Source organism: Buteo buteo, chromosome 3 (assembly GCF_964188355.1).
Source record: "Buteo buteo chromosome 3, bButBut1.hap1.1, whole genome shotgun sequence".
Taxonomy (NCBI): Eukaryota; Metazoa; Chordata; class Aves; order Accipitriformes; family Accipitridae; genus Buteo; species Buteo buteo.
This window is the reverse complement of record NC_134173.1, coordinates 69902074-69918518: the sequence shown is the minus strand read 5'-3', so window position 1 is coordinate 69918518 and position 16445 is coordinate 69902074. Positions and strand designations below refer to the sequence as shown.

The following is a 16445-nucleotide window of genomic DNA, read 5'->3' as shown; positions in this document are numbered from 1 at the left end:
AGTTATGTTCTATCAAAGTTTAACAAAGTAGAACTAGACCCACCTAAAACGAGTGTGACAAATGACAAACCCATTGGAATTTTTCAACAAAGTAATGGAGCCTTTGTTTCGCTATGAAAAAGAAAATTCGCTTTGACTATGAGTGGTTTTGATTCCTCTTGAGGAAATAACCTAACCTCTCACAACTTCTCTTCTGTTTAAACACGTGACGGCTTCTTACTGCTTAAAGAATACAGCGCTACCTCGGAATTTGGTCTTGGCCCTTTCTTTACCAAAACAGCCAAAAGTGAATTTTAAATTCCGTAACAAAACCAAAACTTTTGAAGTTATGCATCCACACACACTGTTAAACCATAAGCCAAGCAGTGAGAAACAAAGAATGATGTTCTGACCAGGACTGTGCAGTGGGACAAAATACCTTTGGATTCTGACATTGGCCGCAAGTGTCCCATACAATCTAAGAAATTAAATTATACCTCCTTCAGGTACTTCTATTCCTTTTCTATTAAAATGGAGATTAAATTGCACCTTTCTTTCTCTTGCACATGCTTGTCTGCCTTGTCTATTTGTGATCCTTGCAAATGGGTCCTCCATCAGAAAGCTGAAGCTTCTGCACATTGAAGCTTATTATTTAGCTTCAATGTGCAGAAACCAGTCGAAAAGGCCACGTACCCTGCATCACTTACCAGGCTTTTGATACCAGCCAAACGGGTGTATTCTGACTTCAGCATCTGGTGAACTACAATTTGAGACTTGCCAAGCACTTCTTGTTTCCTCAGCACACGTCTGGATCCCTAGGCTGTTCAGAGTCAGGCACAGAATCTTTCCACCTGCCGGGGAAATACATGGCTATAGAAACATTGAGGAGAGATTTCCTCTTCTAGATAGTATTTTGAGGAAAGCGAATACAGCATGGTTCCACTGAGTATTAAAAGGAATTCCACTGACTTAGAAATCAAGGGAGGGAAATACTAAAGTGGGCCAAGTTTTACTGGTTTTGAAAATAGTGTTGAAAAATCGCAATGAATTCAATGTGAGGGAAGGTGGGTACACCAATATTATAACCCTTTAAGGTCACTTGGAGTATTTCCACTGAGCAGAGATCAGGACCTCTTCTTTGAGCAAGCAGCCCTTTCTTGTTAATGCAATCCTGGAAATTAAAAATCTGCATGTATGTTGAAACACAACCCCTACTTCCATCAAGATAAAAATATTTATGAAGTGTTCCAAATTCTCAAATGAATTGTAAAACCAGCACATCCTAATGACCTCAGGGAGGATTGATTAGCACATGACACTGCTGAAAACAGAGCTGGCCGTTTTAGTGGCTTAAATCTGAATTTGGAATGAAATATTAAAAACTACTTCATTGACTTTGATCTGGATGGTATCCCATTTTAAACACCTGCTAAAGATTTCTTTTAAACACAGCATTTCCTTTACAGCCAGTGGAGAGAAAGAAAAGTATCTCCAGAACAGGATTCAGTCAACCAGAGCTCTTAATGACCCTATAGTTGTGTCTATTCATCTCTCTGCTGACTATAGAAGGAGCATAGGATGGCAACACCCCTTAACTTATTCATCTCAGCTGAGCAAAATATGATTGTTTGACTTTCTAATGGATTTCAAGTCATGCATATTTTTAAAGATCTAATTTCCTCAGACTAAGAGAAATTTTACTTGAGATGTCTTAAGTAGCTAAAATACTAAGGAGGAGAAGATAGGCGACCTCTATGACAAACCAATCTTCCTCAGGTAGAAGACTAAAATTTGGAAGCAGAGAAGTTCAGACATCTGAGAAAGCCAACAGGCTAAGCTGCCCCAAAGTATCCACAGACATTATGTGCCTAACGTTCATTTAATTTCAGTAATATTTAGGCTGCTAAGTCCCTCAGGCTTTAAAAAATGAAACAAACAAACAAAACAAAACAAAAAAATCACAAAAAGAAGTCAGCCAACATTTTGGAATAGGGGTTGATAAATGAGAAATAACAGTTCCCTGGACTTTTATCAGTTTGAATTCCATGCTGTTGGAACTGCAGCCATTTAAGGAGTCATTCTCATGAGGTTTTCTTAATAATTTCTGAGACATGGAACATGTCATTGGGCTGAACTCCTAGAAATGGCTACAATTACTCAAGAAGTTGCTAAAGAGAGTTGCATAAGATCTGCAAGGGCTTTTAAAGTGCCCTTCACAGCAAAAGAATGGTAAAATTTGTAATAATGAAGGAAGACTGAAATTATTTTTAAAATTAAAATAGTGGAAAAATACCTGATAGCTGAGAGTTATTAAAGAAGCCAAATCCTGTGCAACAGGGATCAGCATCACACCAACGCTCACACTCAAAAAAGCTGGAAAAGGAAAAACTTCATTAAACCACGACACTTTTATTATCAGTAGTAATCTGTCTCTGCCATAGAGAAGGGAGTAGAGGATACTGCGTAGGGGAGAAACACTGAGAACCTGTAGAGACACCTTTCATGATAAGACCACCTTATGCTTCTTCATACTGCATAGACACCTCCATACATTTTCCATTTGTAGATAAAATTACGTTCTATCAGTACACATCTACCAGACTGTATCTAATAATTTAGATGAGTATTTTGATATCTGCCCTAAAAATATCGGTTTACATTAATTTGGTGTATTATTGCCAAGAGATTTAACTGGCCAACCAGCAATTTAATAGCAGTATGAGTAATAATTCACATATACATACAATTACTAATTATACACATTATAACTCAATTATAAAAATCCTTTAAATTATATGGGGTTTTTTTTCCTTTATTAAATATTCTCAAATAATGCTTTTTTTTGGATCAATAGGTCTGATTCCCTTCATTTGCGTAACAGGGCCTCGGTATTCCAGGCACGATTAAACTTCCGGTAAAAACAAAGGAACAGTCATGCCCTACCCATCTGAAACAGCTTTTCTGCTCATGTCAGTCTTATTCCTCACTGAGATCCCAGTTACTTTCTGGAATGGTACACGCGTGTAGAAGCTCTTCACAGAACTTTTTAGAGTGACTGGAAGGAAAAAGAAAAACAAAATTGGAAAAAAATCAGCTTAACCTTATGATTTACATATGCTGGTCAAGTAATCACATGGTAAGGGTAAAGTTTATGTTTCTATGCTACGATGGTTTTGATGCATCAAAAGGTAATTTTTACATTATCACAGTAAACTTTTGACACTTAAGCCTGAAGATGAACAAAAAACCAACAGATGAAGGTTCTAAAAATTTAGCAAAGCACATCACCAAGGAAAGACTTCCAGCCCTTGGAAAAACTTCCAGGGCTTCTCTTTCTGAGACCTGTATTGACATTACTCTTTCCCCAAGGTCCAAGTACTGGGCGACTACTCCAGATAGGAAGACACCAGCGTACTCATGCATTACTCAGCTTGGGCTGCACTTTGAGCTCCCCAAAAAGACACAATTTAATAGTTTAGCTCAGTGGACAACTACATTTTTCACAGCAAATGTATAGGTTCCCGCACAGTGATAAGAGGTTTGTTTGTCCAGCTTCCACACATGAGCCCTGTGAGAAAATGATTGAACTTCCGAAACATTCAAGGACCAGAGGTCAGAATCCACATGTCTAACTCTGGATTTGCTAAAAAAGATAATAAAATACTACACTCAATGACTTTCAATTTTTGCATTGCTTAACTACCACGGAAATTTTAATGGTTGAAAATGGCATTGGTGACATCCCAATGACATTCCCATCTCACCCACATCATAAAAAGATCCAAGACCCAGTATACAAATTATTTGAGCTACCTTTGGCCTCTCTGAATTGGGAAAAACTGAGGTGGAGAGTCGAACTCATCGTTAATATATTTCCATTCAGAACCGAAAATAAAAAACCATACCCAGGACTGCCTGACCTTCCCTTGCTCTGTCACATCCCAGGACTCATTCATATATTCAGACTTTTTATCTCAGAATCAAGAGCCAAAACACTAGCTTGCATTATTAGGGTTAGAGCACACATTATATGTCCAAATCCCCAAACTTGCCTATTTTATGATACAATGTCTGTGGTTGTTGGGGTAGCACAGTTCGACAGTTTTCTGGTATTTGATCAATGCTGCCATCACAAATCTCTGCCTCTGGGTAGAGGGTGCACACAAAGTATATGTCTGCGGTGTTTTGAAGATCTGCCATTCGACAAAACTCATCTTCTTGCGAACAACCTAGGAAGCAAAGTCACTAAGAGTTACACACATGAGGGTTTCTTCCCCTCTCTATTCCTCTTCACGACTTCAGTGCACTTTAAGCTACCCATCAGAAAACAACTCAAAGTGAGAATGTCAATATTATTCTGTTACGGCGCAAGAGAAACGGGGACACGTTCTGTTTCTAGTGACACTGAAGAGCAGGTTTACCTGGAGAACACAGAAAAGGAGCTACACCACAGCTAATTGGAAAGATACACGCCCCAGCTGTGACAACCATTAGCCTAGCGTATTGGTGTCACGCTTACATTGTCACTCATAAAGATCTCTCTTTTTCTTTTTAGTAAATTTGACATACAAACTGTATATAAAATAACTCTGCATTAGTTGTGGGTCTATTACTTCAAAGAATAAAAAGGACAATAAAATAACATATTCTCTTCAATGTCTTAGGAAATTTTTGCAAAAAATATTTCTGAAGGGTTTATACTTTACACAAAAAGATAAGTAACTTTTCCAGAATCAACTGTTCAAGCATTTGCTTGTAGCAATTTGCACTGAAACTTGCCCCAGGGTACTAATGCACCTTCAGAAAAGAAACAAAGCTGTCAAACCCATTTCTTAATTACTGGGGCAACGGCTTCTGTAAATACATATGTCAATGCTTAATTTTAAACAGGCATAGCTCTACTGACCTCTGACTGTGATGTTTGTGCACTGTTTAGTACTCTAGGTTCTGCCTTCCTAGTAGTCAGAGCTAGAAACTCTTCTCCATTTATCGCATCAAAATATACTTTATCATTAACCCCAAATATCTGTATTATACCTTCTTCCTTTACCACTGTGTCATCTATCTATTTGGAGGGCAACATTTCAAGAAGAGCAGAGTATTGCCTAAGCTGTATCTTCTACTTCTCTTGCCCATAACAGGGATATCCTGATGATGAGCAATGGGTTTCCTTTCTGACAGTAGACAAAGTTCGTAAGGAAGAAACAGGTGGCCCCATTAGCAACTTCCATAAAAATTTTTTGGGTTTTCCCTGAAAAATCTCTAAATCCAGAGTTTCTATTCATTATGATTATAATACCTGTTGGAAGATTTTAATTAATTAATATTCACTATAGAATAACAGTCTCCAAGTTGTCTTACGTGTTAGACACCAAAGCATGGCTTCCTCTGCTGAGTACTTCTGCCTGAAGACCCAGTACTGCTGATAAGGGAGAGAATAGTTCAGGTCACTTTGTACCCGGCTGTTGTCCATTAGGTAGAAAAGATCCTTTGTGGAATCTGAGATTCAAACAAACAAAGAAACTGCTCAAAACCACAAAAAACTTAACTATGATCTGGAATAAATTAAATTTATTTATATATAAAATTCTGCCTTTCACAGTAAAACAACTGCAACTGTTTTGTAGGGCTAGAATACACCAAAGGCTGCTTTTAATAACAGAATTGTCCACCCACAGTTATCGATGCTCGTGTAGGCAATGCCTCCTCGCTGAGCTGCACTGCACAACATAGCATTGTCGCACTATTTCCACCACCCAAAACCTAGATGAAAATCACAGCGCCTAGAAATAAGAAGGTTCTGTCTACTCTGTCGTACAACACATCATCCTAACAGTGAAATATGATGCCTCAAAGGATGCTCACCTTAATCAATCTAGTTTTATTAATCCAAAATACAGCAGTTTCCTTATATTCCCTTGAGAAGCTTTTACACCTCTCAGTGTTAAATTTTTCTTAACAAGCTTAATACCTATTTTAGCCATTTATTTCTCCTAGTTTATGCTACCATAGACTACATTAAGTAACTCCTTTCTGTCACCTGCCTGTGATCTTTAGATGTGTATGCAATGCTTTATATTCCCTGAGCTCCCTCTGAAACAATCAATCACAGCTATTTCAGGCTGTTTTCAAATTAATCCCCCTAAAGAAGAGTCCAATATTGAAAGAAATAGATGCTCTTCACTGATCTCTTACAAATTTCTTCATGAACACCTTTTCTTTCATCAAAAGCCATCAGCAGGTCTCATTCCCCAGTTACTCCTACATTGTGAGAGATTCTGTTATTTAATCTTACATGCACTGAAACAGCCAGACAAAAATGAAAATAAGAAAGTAAACACATGCTGATAATTGCAGCTGAAATGCTGAAGCACCTACTGACATGCTGGGAGTGCACAACAGATTTGAATTTTCTATCAGAAAATAGAAAAGATATGTTACCATGTGCTTTAAGGATGATCACCATGTAATAAAAGCTCTATAGATATTTTCCCAGATGTATCCATAACTTTTTTTTAAAAGGTGACTTATAAGTCTTGTTACCTCTCAAGACTTAACTTCAACCTTCAGCTTCTCTTGAAACACTTTCTGTCATGACTAAGACTAAGGGATGGAGGAAGAAACTGCATTCCTTGCATAACTTCAGGTTTTAATGATATCATCAGCCACAGCACCATAAATGGAGAACCCTGAGGGCTGCACTCATGCCTTGGCAAGTAGACGCAAGAGAATTTCACCCAATGTATTAAGTGCAATTTTTTATTTTTTTTTTTTAAATCTAGACTTTAAAATACCACTAATTGTAGAGGAGCACCACTAGGTAAATGGGCATTTTAGTTTACCTTCCTTTCAAATTACATAAGCAAAATCAGCAATTCACTTCATGTTAGGGTTTTACATGTATTAAACCACATGCTCAGGTATTCATCAAGACTCCTCAGCAAGGATTACAGTTCATTAGAGATGAACCAAAGTGCTCTCAACAGGCTCCACTGCTCTCTTTCTCTTAGGATTACGGTGCTGAAGGCCCAATAAACTCTAGTAATTTAATACAAATTATTTTGGAAATATACATGACTTGGTATAATGAAGAGCAGACCCTGGTTTAACAAAGGAGCTAGAGAATTTCACAGGTCCCTCACATTCATCACGCATGGTAGAAACACTTGTGATTGCAGTTTCATCCTGAGTTTCTCTAAGCATCATATGTACAGTCATATTGTCAGTAGCAGTAAATATGCCCAGGTACCCAGGCTAAGGATATGATTCCTGGGTTTATGCAAAATTTTTTCCCAGCCAAATAATATTTTCTGAGTCTTTATAGTTCAGTAAGTCTGAAAGAACAAGCTTTCACAGAACATTTTAACACTTTCATTTCCAGCCTGGCCTGGAGACGTAAAAACCATAAAGACAGGAGGCTTACATTTTTAATATCTTTCTCAAAACCTGTATCAGACTTCCTACCTAAGAGAAATCCTCTGGACTTCACAATACCTATATCATTATGATGCATATATGGCAATATATGATATTTTACGGTTAAATTCTGCACCCCCCTCTGCTATCTTCTGCTGCCTTCTCTGTCCACCCTTACTATAATACCTGATAACGTTAGAACATTCTCTGTCTTCAAAGTGGTACCAATGCATGCAGAGGTTTTAGTCCGGGTCACCATATCGGAGCCTGGAATGCAAGAGGAATTAAAGAGTATAGTAATTCCCTTTATCTTTCTTCCGCAAGACAAAATCATCCTTAGTTCCCAGAATTTAACAAATATTTTAAAGTACACCATTTAGGAAAACTCCTTAGGTAGTTCCACCAACTGTTGAATCAAAAATGAGTAAAACTATCTCCGTATAACTCTGAGGAAAACCTAAACCAGAACACGCTGTTTTGAGGATAAAAGTAAATGCCATACCCACAATCACCATGCATTCAGCATCAGTGCTCTGGAGGCTGTGTACGTTTATAAAGCAGTATCACAAATCATTTGTGCAGGTCCTGCTGTGTACATTGCAACATTCAGAAAGTAAACTTGCAAAAATAACACATACAGGGTTATCATGCTAATAAAAATAACCCATATAGTTATGCATAAAGTGCCAAATTATTATGGTGCCTGGACACTGATGGGACAAAGGCAAGTGTCTGCATGGTACCATCTTCACAGGTATTAAAAGTTATCAAGTAAATTCTCAGACACAAGAATTTACCCAAATTTCATGAAACTGACAGTAGCAGAATTACTCCAGATTACACCCACCCCTGCCAGAAAAGACTTTTGAGTAGTGTCTCAATTTGGACAGTATAAAATAAAGTAAGAATGACACTTCTGTTATAAAACACACGTCTGCCACTGCCCACAGTTCATCATAAGCTTTTATAACAACTTCTGAGAGATAACTCACCTCTCCACAGGTAAATATTCTGAAAAGTAGTAAAATTTCTTTCTGCCTCTTCTACCAACTTAGAAGCTAATAAAGAAAAAAAAGTTTGTTAGAATAGCCACTCAAATTAAAGAGGTAGTACCGAAATGCTCAGAAATTGCATTAAAAATGCATCATTAGACTATGTGTCTAATTAACAGTACAAGACCCTAAGGAAGAAGGTCCCAGGTGTCCTGGTGCTAGTCTGGGTCCAGGATGCCAAGGCTTTACTCTATTTTCCATCATTGCTTTTTCTGTGTAGCTCTAGGCATCTCTCTTTTTGTCTTTGCTCCAGTCTTTGCCTTTCTTTCAGATTACTGGCTTGAATCTGCCTGAATTAAATACTGGAAGTATTACAGGGGGACATACTAAACACATTCTTGACTTTCATTAACGTTCACACAGTAAAACATGAGAGGTCCATCTGTCTAACAATGCATCCAGTTAGAGAGTTCTTATTCTCTTGTGATTGTACAGATATGGATTTACTTGAGAAAAAAAGCACAAGAGCAGGCTGGTTAAAAAGGCAGAGTCTATACGAGAATTAAAGAAAAGTAATGGAAATTGAGATAATTCATTGACGTACTTCCACTGAACACTTGTCCTCCCAGGGTGAAGGAAAACATCTTCTCTTTTTCATCATAGCTCACACCTTTACATATCCCATCTACGACAGACATTTGTGTTGGACTCCAGCCATTTGCATTGCAGATCAGCACGTCTGGATAGCTCATCAAACTACACAAAATGGTACCTAGGTTCAGGCAAAGAGAGAGTTGCATCACTCCAATAATGCTTTGCACTTATACAGAGCTTTTCACCCAAGCATCCCAATACTTTCTCTAAATGCCAACTGAACTTGTGTCACTGAGATAGATAACCTTTAGCATTGCTACCCCCCCCCCAAAAAAAAAAGGAAGAAAATCAGAGCCATACATTCAAATTGGAGTACTAAGGTTAGCTATTCATACCTAAACTAAACATTCATAGCCTGCTTTTCAGAGATTTTAAGCACATACTATTACCACCTAATAAAATATTACTATTATCTGATAATACCCAACAGTGTTCTCAGCACTTTATAGCACCACGGAGACATATTCAATCCTTTGGCGGTCTTACAATCTCAGGCTCTGAACCAAGAAAGCACTTACATTTTTACTGGGATGGTTTCCTGGACTGGTGCCTGATTCCAGTCTCCCCCAGCATTGCGATGTGAGTCAGGGGGACCAGCATGCTTAAGGCCAGGTGTTCTGGCACCAGTCTGTTACCATCACGTCTAGACAATGCTCAGCTCTTGCTTTGTACTTGCTGTCACAGCTCAGGCATTTCTATGGTTTTACAATGCCCTCTGGTTTGTTTTTATGGACTGGGTACATGAGATGTTGAATATGCTACTTTTTTCTTCTTTTTTTAATTATTTTTTAAAACAAAATGCTAGTACAAGTAATGCATTTACTTGTAGTGTTGATGCAAATAAGTCACCCCAACTAAACAGAGAGCTCTGCAACATTCACCTTCTCCACACCCCCTTCTACGTTCACAAGTATGGAGAACCCCAAAATTTGATGGCAAATATATAGAGGAATGGACTTCACAACAGAATCCACCTAGAATATTTTGATGCAAAAAAATATGAGATGCCAAACCAGAAGATAATTTTCTGGAAACATTTGCTTGACAACTTCCACAGAGAAAGTTTTCTCAAATCCAGGATCACTTTCCACTCAAAACTGGAGAAGTGCTGGCCACGTAGCAGCCAGTAGCACATGCCTGGATTTGTAAGAGCCCGTCTTTAAAAGCCTGAGACATCTCAGTCAGAACTTCCCTTTTTCTATAGGAAATGCACCTCCAACGGAAAAGTTGATCCCATGTGAGCTTGAAAAGAAACTACAAAAAGCAGGCACTGACATCAAGTGCTCAAATTTGCTGGCAGAATTGTGGGCTCTGCCTAAATCCCACCTCTGCCAGACTCTGTCCACCCCACTCCCACTTGCTCTCCTAGCTAGACACCCAGACTTAGGAGATTACATCATTCCTGCATGCAATAACACAACATAATTCCCTCTTTAGCATCCTCTTTTCCTGCTCCAGAAATGGAGCTGATTTACATTTGCACTACAAGGACTCTGTCTGGAGGCACTGCCTTAATTCCATCAGCTGAAAGGCACCAACTTCTAGCAACTGAGCTGTGTTACATGAGGACAGAGGCATTTTCAGAAGGATTTCTCTCATCCAGATGCAGATGTCTAAAGCAGGTCAAAAGAATAATCCTTTCAAAATGTCCATTCCTCTCCAAGAGCAGCTTGCTACCTCAGGCCTTTATCTCTATTGCTCCAAGTCTTTGGCATTACTCAAATTCTGCCTATCTTCTACCAAAAAATGTCAGTGATGTAGAGGCAGGCTGCTGACACTGCTGTGATGTAGAGGTGGCTGTACTGTGTCCAAAAATGCATTCTACTCAGTTAGTGTTGGTTTTCTACTGCAGAATTTTTTATTTTGCAGTTCGACAATACCTCCATCAAGTGCCATCTGACTCAAGATGAAGCCGTCACAGCAAGAGTCCCGGCTGCAAGTCTGCCGACAGAAGAGCTGAGCATCAGTCGGAGACGCGCTAGCTGCCGAGAGCACCACGGAGCGATACACGCCGGAAAGCACATTCTGAAAACTGGTTCTTTCAAAGGTCTTGAGTCCAGATGAGTTAAATTCTTGTCCTGGGTAGACAGAACAGGAAAGAAATGGTCAAAAGAGCTCAAAGAGGAGACGGGATGCTTTTGGATTGCCTGCAGACTGGAGCTGGTTGAAAGTTTTATGATAAAAACTCAGCCTTAAAATTCCTTTTCTAGACCTTGAGTTTCAGATGCAAGATAAGATCATCAAATGGTTTGGTGCAATTATACCTGGGTAGTTGGTCAGAATGTACTGCCAGGATAGGAAAACCAGTCCACTGTACCAGCAAAGGGCTCCTAAATCCATGTATGCAGTAAGGTTGGTAATATTCCACTTTCAAACCCGACATTAGTAACTCCCAGGTATAAATGAAACAAACTTATCTCACTAAAAAAGTAAAATGTGGAATTTGGCCAGCATAACTGCATCTGCAGTTAAGGCTTCTGCTGACTAGACACATATGTAAGAGGACATGATTCATATAATCCTGGATCTAATTAGCAATATAAACAGAAATCTAGAGCAGATCTGGTATCAACAAGATTTTGACTCCAACAAGCTCAGGGGACTTGTCTTTTTTCGGGTGAGACTTAGCTCTTTATTTTTGTTATTGTTAATAAATGGTGACTCAGAGGTTTGATAGAAGTAAAAGGAAAACAGCGACAGCAGAGAGTTTTGACTCAAACCCTGCAGCATTCTGCATTTGGTTGTCTTGTTTCAAATTTGGCATGAGGCTTAAAGTAGGACATACATTGGATAGGACATGCAGTGATATCAATCACACTTAAGCCAAAAAAAAAAAATTAAAAAAAAAAGTATCTTGTACATTCATTAGTTCAGCTGAATCACTTTGGGATTCACTGAAGAGCAGGTTATTTCTTGGCTGGTGTATTAGTAGGACAATTCACAATCAAAATTAACGTAAATTTAAATTTTGTACAAGCTGGCCGTTAATAATATCTTATACATTCAAATAATAAACTGTTTAATAAAGACAAATCATAGTACAACAGAACAGAACAGAATAGAACAATACACTGGATAGAATTTGAGTTTTTGTGGGACTATCTCCTGGAGAAAGCTATCAAAATGGCTTACAAAAGCTGTATTCCTAATTTCTAGGGAACAAGGCATGAAGGGAAGATTTGATGAGGTTTCTGGGCTATCACTAAATGCTAAACTCTGAAAAGTATTGTGTCTTCTTAAACAAAGATGCTCCACACATTTAGTCATGATCCTATATAGAAGTAACTACAAATTTGGGCACAGCAGTCTAACGTTAGAGTGACTCGCATCTGGTACCTCTCTTCAAATAGACCATCACTGCATCTCCCTCCGGATTCCTGACATGAAGCAGGCAGCTGAGACGATCGATGCTAGTGGCAGCAGGGTTCCCCAAAACACCTTGCACCTGAGACAGAAAAAAGGCACGCACAATAAATACAACCTAATCCATTTCCTCTCCTAAGACACGTTCTCCTTATTCAGAAACTCAGGGGGAGGAATTAGTGCACATGGTTTATAACAAACAAAGCTCCAGGTGGCCCAGTGTGGACTTTTTTTATTCTATCAAACTGAGATCTCGACTCTTCAATGCCACATTGCTGTGTTTAAAAGTAGTGAATAGGAAGATGTTACAGTGCTAAAGAGCACACAGTTCAAACCCTGGGCTAGAGGAAGGCACCAAGAACTGATGACTGTTTCAGCTGACCTAATTATCAACCTGGATACTTCTAGTCTGGATTATCCAGATGAACCCTCCTTTTAAGTTAACCAGATTCCCTGACTGCAGGAGTTCAGCATGTTTTAAGAACAAAAGTTTCAGCCAAACACTGAGACATTCAGATGTCACTTTTGGAAACATCTGGGTGTAGCTTCTTTACCAGTTTGCAGGAATTTATTAGTGCCACAGTGAAGAGCAATGTGCGAGGGGTCAGGTAATAGTCTGCCTTTCTTCTGTGATGCCATCTACTTATATGCAACATACAGTATTATGATAAACACATATTTTTAAATATGATCTTTTTTACCAATCCAGAGGTGGTGCAGTTGAAGTTGACTTCAGCAGCACTGTATAATTCACAGAGAACTTCAGCACCAGCAGGAGTTACAGTTGCAAAACCACATGCGTCTTCCCTGTCACAGCCTGAAAACCAGGAAAGAAACCTTAGGTTTCCTAGCATTTCATATGTAAAATTTCTGCTACAAATTCCACTGCCATTTGTCTAGTTTTTCATACCTCTATCAGACTGCAAGCACATGAATTTCATTAGCCAGATGAACTTTAGTATTCAACTATTTTAGTAGAGGGTTAGGTTTTTAAATTAAATTAATGCAAAAAGTTTTCCTCACCTGATGATACAAACAGCTGAGTTAGGTCTAACCACCCACCCAAGTTTTTAAAGTCTGGTGGACAATTTTGCCCGAGGCAGGCAGAGAGGACTCTCATGGGCCACTTTGCCAGCACAACACATCTGCCTGACACAGTAACCCCATGGCAAACAGGTTGTGACAAATATTGGAGCGATAGGAAGGAGGGAAACATCAAATTCTTCAATCGTGCCGGCTGCCTCTGCAGCAATCACCTGGCCAGTGGAAGGGAGCCATCCCCCTCCAGATTTAGGAGTGGCTGAAGGTCCTTCTGCCCTTACACACTCACCACTAACCTGTGCCCACAGCCCTGCTCCTAGAACAGGAGGTGGAAATTTTTCCAAATGTCTTTAGCATAAAATCAACCAGCTTTGATCAAAACATTATCAGAAATGTAAGCTAAGCTGTCTGACTCTGTAGGGAAGCAGAGTGAAATACTAACCCTTACCCTTTAGTGAGCACTCCAGCAGTAATATTTTGCAGTAGTGCTGCCATTTGACAGTGGATGTAACCTATAACAAAAATACAGGCTACGTGCACTGAATCAGATTGCTTATCAAAGGGGCATCTTTTCCTCCCTAAGTTCATTCCTACAGTTCTGTCAGCTCAGTGTCTTGCTTTTGAAGGTCTCCAGTTTCAGAGGAAGGTGCAAGAAACCTTATAGTATACAGCTAGGGGATGATCTGGTGCAGAAAAATCATTCTAGTAATACATATAAGGCTTCGTGTATTCACTTCTTAGCATGAGAGATGACTGCTCCAGCTAGATCACGGCATGTGACACAAAGCCACTGATGTCTGCCCTACAAACAGGCTGCCTGTGCTATTACTGCCAGGGTGTCTTTATTTTGAATGTAACCCCTCTGCCTCTCTTCACAGTCTGAGCCTTTGGAGACAGAAGGTGAGACTGATTCAAAGCAGCCTGAAAGCAGTGCAGTGATTCCCTTTGCAAAGTTTAGATGATTTTGAACCAATATAAACCAGCAAACATGATGCATCCAGATGTAATATAGTATATACACTGTAAGGCTCGGTAGAGGAATATCTTTGCACTCCTTATAATATCCTTCTGATGTAAGCAAGGATGATTATTCCTCTTTTATGTGCCAATCAGGTAATTTGGGAAGAGGTGAAAGCTTGGTTTTCACATGTCCTGAACACCTAATCCTCCTTCTGTCTGCACGTCTGAAAAGTCTGATGAATGTTTCCTGGTCTGAACCTCAGCTCTCATCTGTATTGCAAACTATACTAACTGGCTTTAAAGTCAGATGACTTGTCTGAAATGGTATGTAAAGACAGAAGACTTCTTTCTGAAAGAAAGATCAATGTCTTCCCTGAACCAAGGTCACCAAAAGTTGTAAATATCTTGCAGTAAATTGGTGCTGAACCACAAAATATATAGTTCATCTAGGAACTTAACTATAAGCTCATCATATAACAAGATTATTATTTTCCGTGATTGTTAGTGTTGTCTCTACAGATTTTCTGAGAGTTTTCCTCACCTGAAATGCACTGAAAAGCTGGACTTTGCAGGTCTCCCCCAAATGACTGAGACTGAAGAATTTGAGCTTCTTCTGACCCATAAATCAGTCTGGAGGCAGGAACTATCTCAAATTTTCTGAGCACTAAAGAAAACACCAAAAAACCAACCAGTACTATTATCAGTTCCCATGCTGCAGAGAGACAAAGACTTTAGGTAGAAATAAAAATTGAAGAATTCTGCAGGGAAAGAGGTTTGCTCATTAAATGATGTACCATAGCTCCACAGATAACACAGGAGACAGCTGGACTGAGGATATAATTTCTGTTTAGCAAAAAAAAGTGTCACAAGATCTTTTAAAAAACAGTTAGCCAGGAGTGGGCTGGAAGTTTATATTCAAGTGAGACTTCTCTTCCAGCGGCAGACTGGCCATCTCCCATTACTTGTTCATGGCACTGAACCAACTATTGAGTCAACGGGGAAACCAACTTTCTGCAAAACAGCCACTGAAACAAGAGCCAGCTCCAACAGAACTTGGTTAGAAAGGAAATCTAGGAGCCTTATTACGTGTTTATAGGAGAACAACAGCCTGATCTCCACTGACTTCAGGCTCAGGGATCCATCCAATGTAGGATGTCCTACATGCTTCTGTTTTACTCCTTCATTCAACCTTTGACTCCAGCCTGTCACTTTACTTACCAAACTCTTTTATCTACTCCGAGTTGGACCCACTGCACCTGAGCGTAAGGGTGTCTGACAAGCAGCACTGTTCACACACTGGGAAAAGCTCATGGGGTCTAGAGATGCAAAACTCAAAGGTCACTAAATGGGGCAAGAATCCAATTTAGGCTCCAGAAGGTTTGGCGCTGGTCATGCCCTGAAGAAGAGTATAATCTGGTGAAGGGACACACAGTGGTACCACCGCTACCCGGCTCAGGTTGCTACTAGCTGTATTACAAAGGAGTTTTGGTACCATGTGTCCACATGTTGATATACCGGTATCTTTCCACAAGCATAGCATATTAAAGAGAAGGGAAGAACGTGGTGACTTAGCATCACCCCTGTGGTGACCAGACTTCTCCTCTCAATGCCCCAGATGAAAGCAAACCTCTGGCTCATTGCAGCCAATGCCCAGCCTAGACCTAAAATTGCTAAGAAGCAGGAGCCCTGGTCTGATCTCAGCCCATGGGAGATGTCTGCACATGGGAGAACTGGAGGCTCAGCCCTTCTCTTCCCTGCGCATTTGGGCGCAGAGGTCCAGGAGGATCATCCCAGGCCTCTCTCCCTGAAACGTCTGGATAAACCACAAAATAAAAGTCAGGGATAAGTTCTTAAAACAATCATTTGTACTCTTACAGCAGAACAGTCGGGACTAAATCAGAAGCAAATGTCCACTGTTGTTAGGGCTGAGTCAGCAGATGCTTTTGATAAAACTGTCATTTCTGCTCAGAAAAAGCACGAGGGCTAGCCAAACATTTAACACAAAAAAATCCTTGCACTCCAGCTCGGCTGGGGAGAGGG

The 16445-nt window shown here is 39.6% G+C and overlaps 1 protein-coding gene across 1 annotated transcript in view; it reads right to left on the bottom strand.

Annotated features, from left to right (window-relative positions):
- Window positions 1-16445, bottom strand: part of TG (thyroglobulin) — a 158398-nt gene that overhangs the window by 97605 nt on the left and 44348 nt on the right. The window contains exons 23-34 of the mRNA XM_075024393.1: window positions 14947-15069; window positions 13106-13221; window positions 12378-12486; window positions 10922-11119; window positions 8992-9159; window positions 8388-8453; window positions 7582-7662; window positions 5341-5478; window positions 4032-4208; window positions 2923-3034; window positions 2273-2352; window positions 687-830 (exon numbers count right to left, since the gene is read on the bottom strand). Coding sequence (XP_074880494.1) covers window positions 687-830; window positions 2273-2352; window positions 2923-3034; window positions 4032-4208; window positions 5341-5478; window positions 7582-7662; window positions 8388-8453; window positions 8992-9159; window positions 10922-11119; window positions 12378-12486; window positions 13106-13221; window positions 14947-15069 — 1512 coding nt within the window. The remainder of the gene's footprint in view (window positions 1-686; window positions 831-2272; window positions 2353-2922; window positions 3035-4031; window positions 4209-5340; window positions 5479-7581; window positions 7663-8387; window positions 8454-8991; window positions 9160-10921; window positions 11120-12377; window positions 12487-13105; window positions 13222-14946; window positions 15070-16445) is intronic.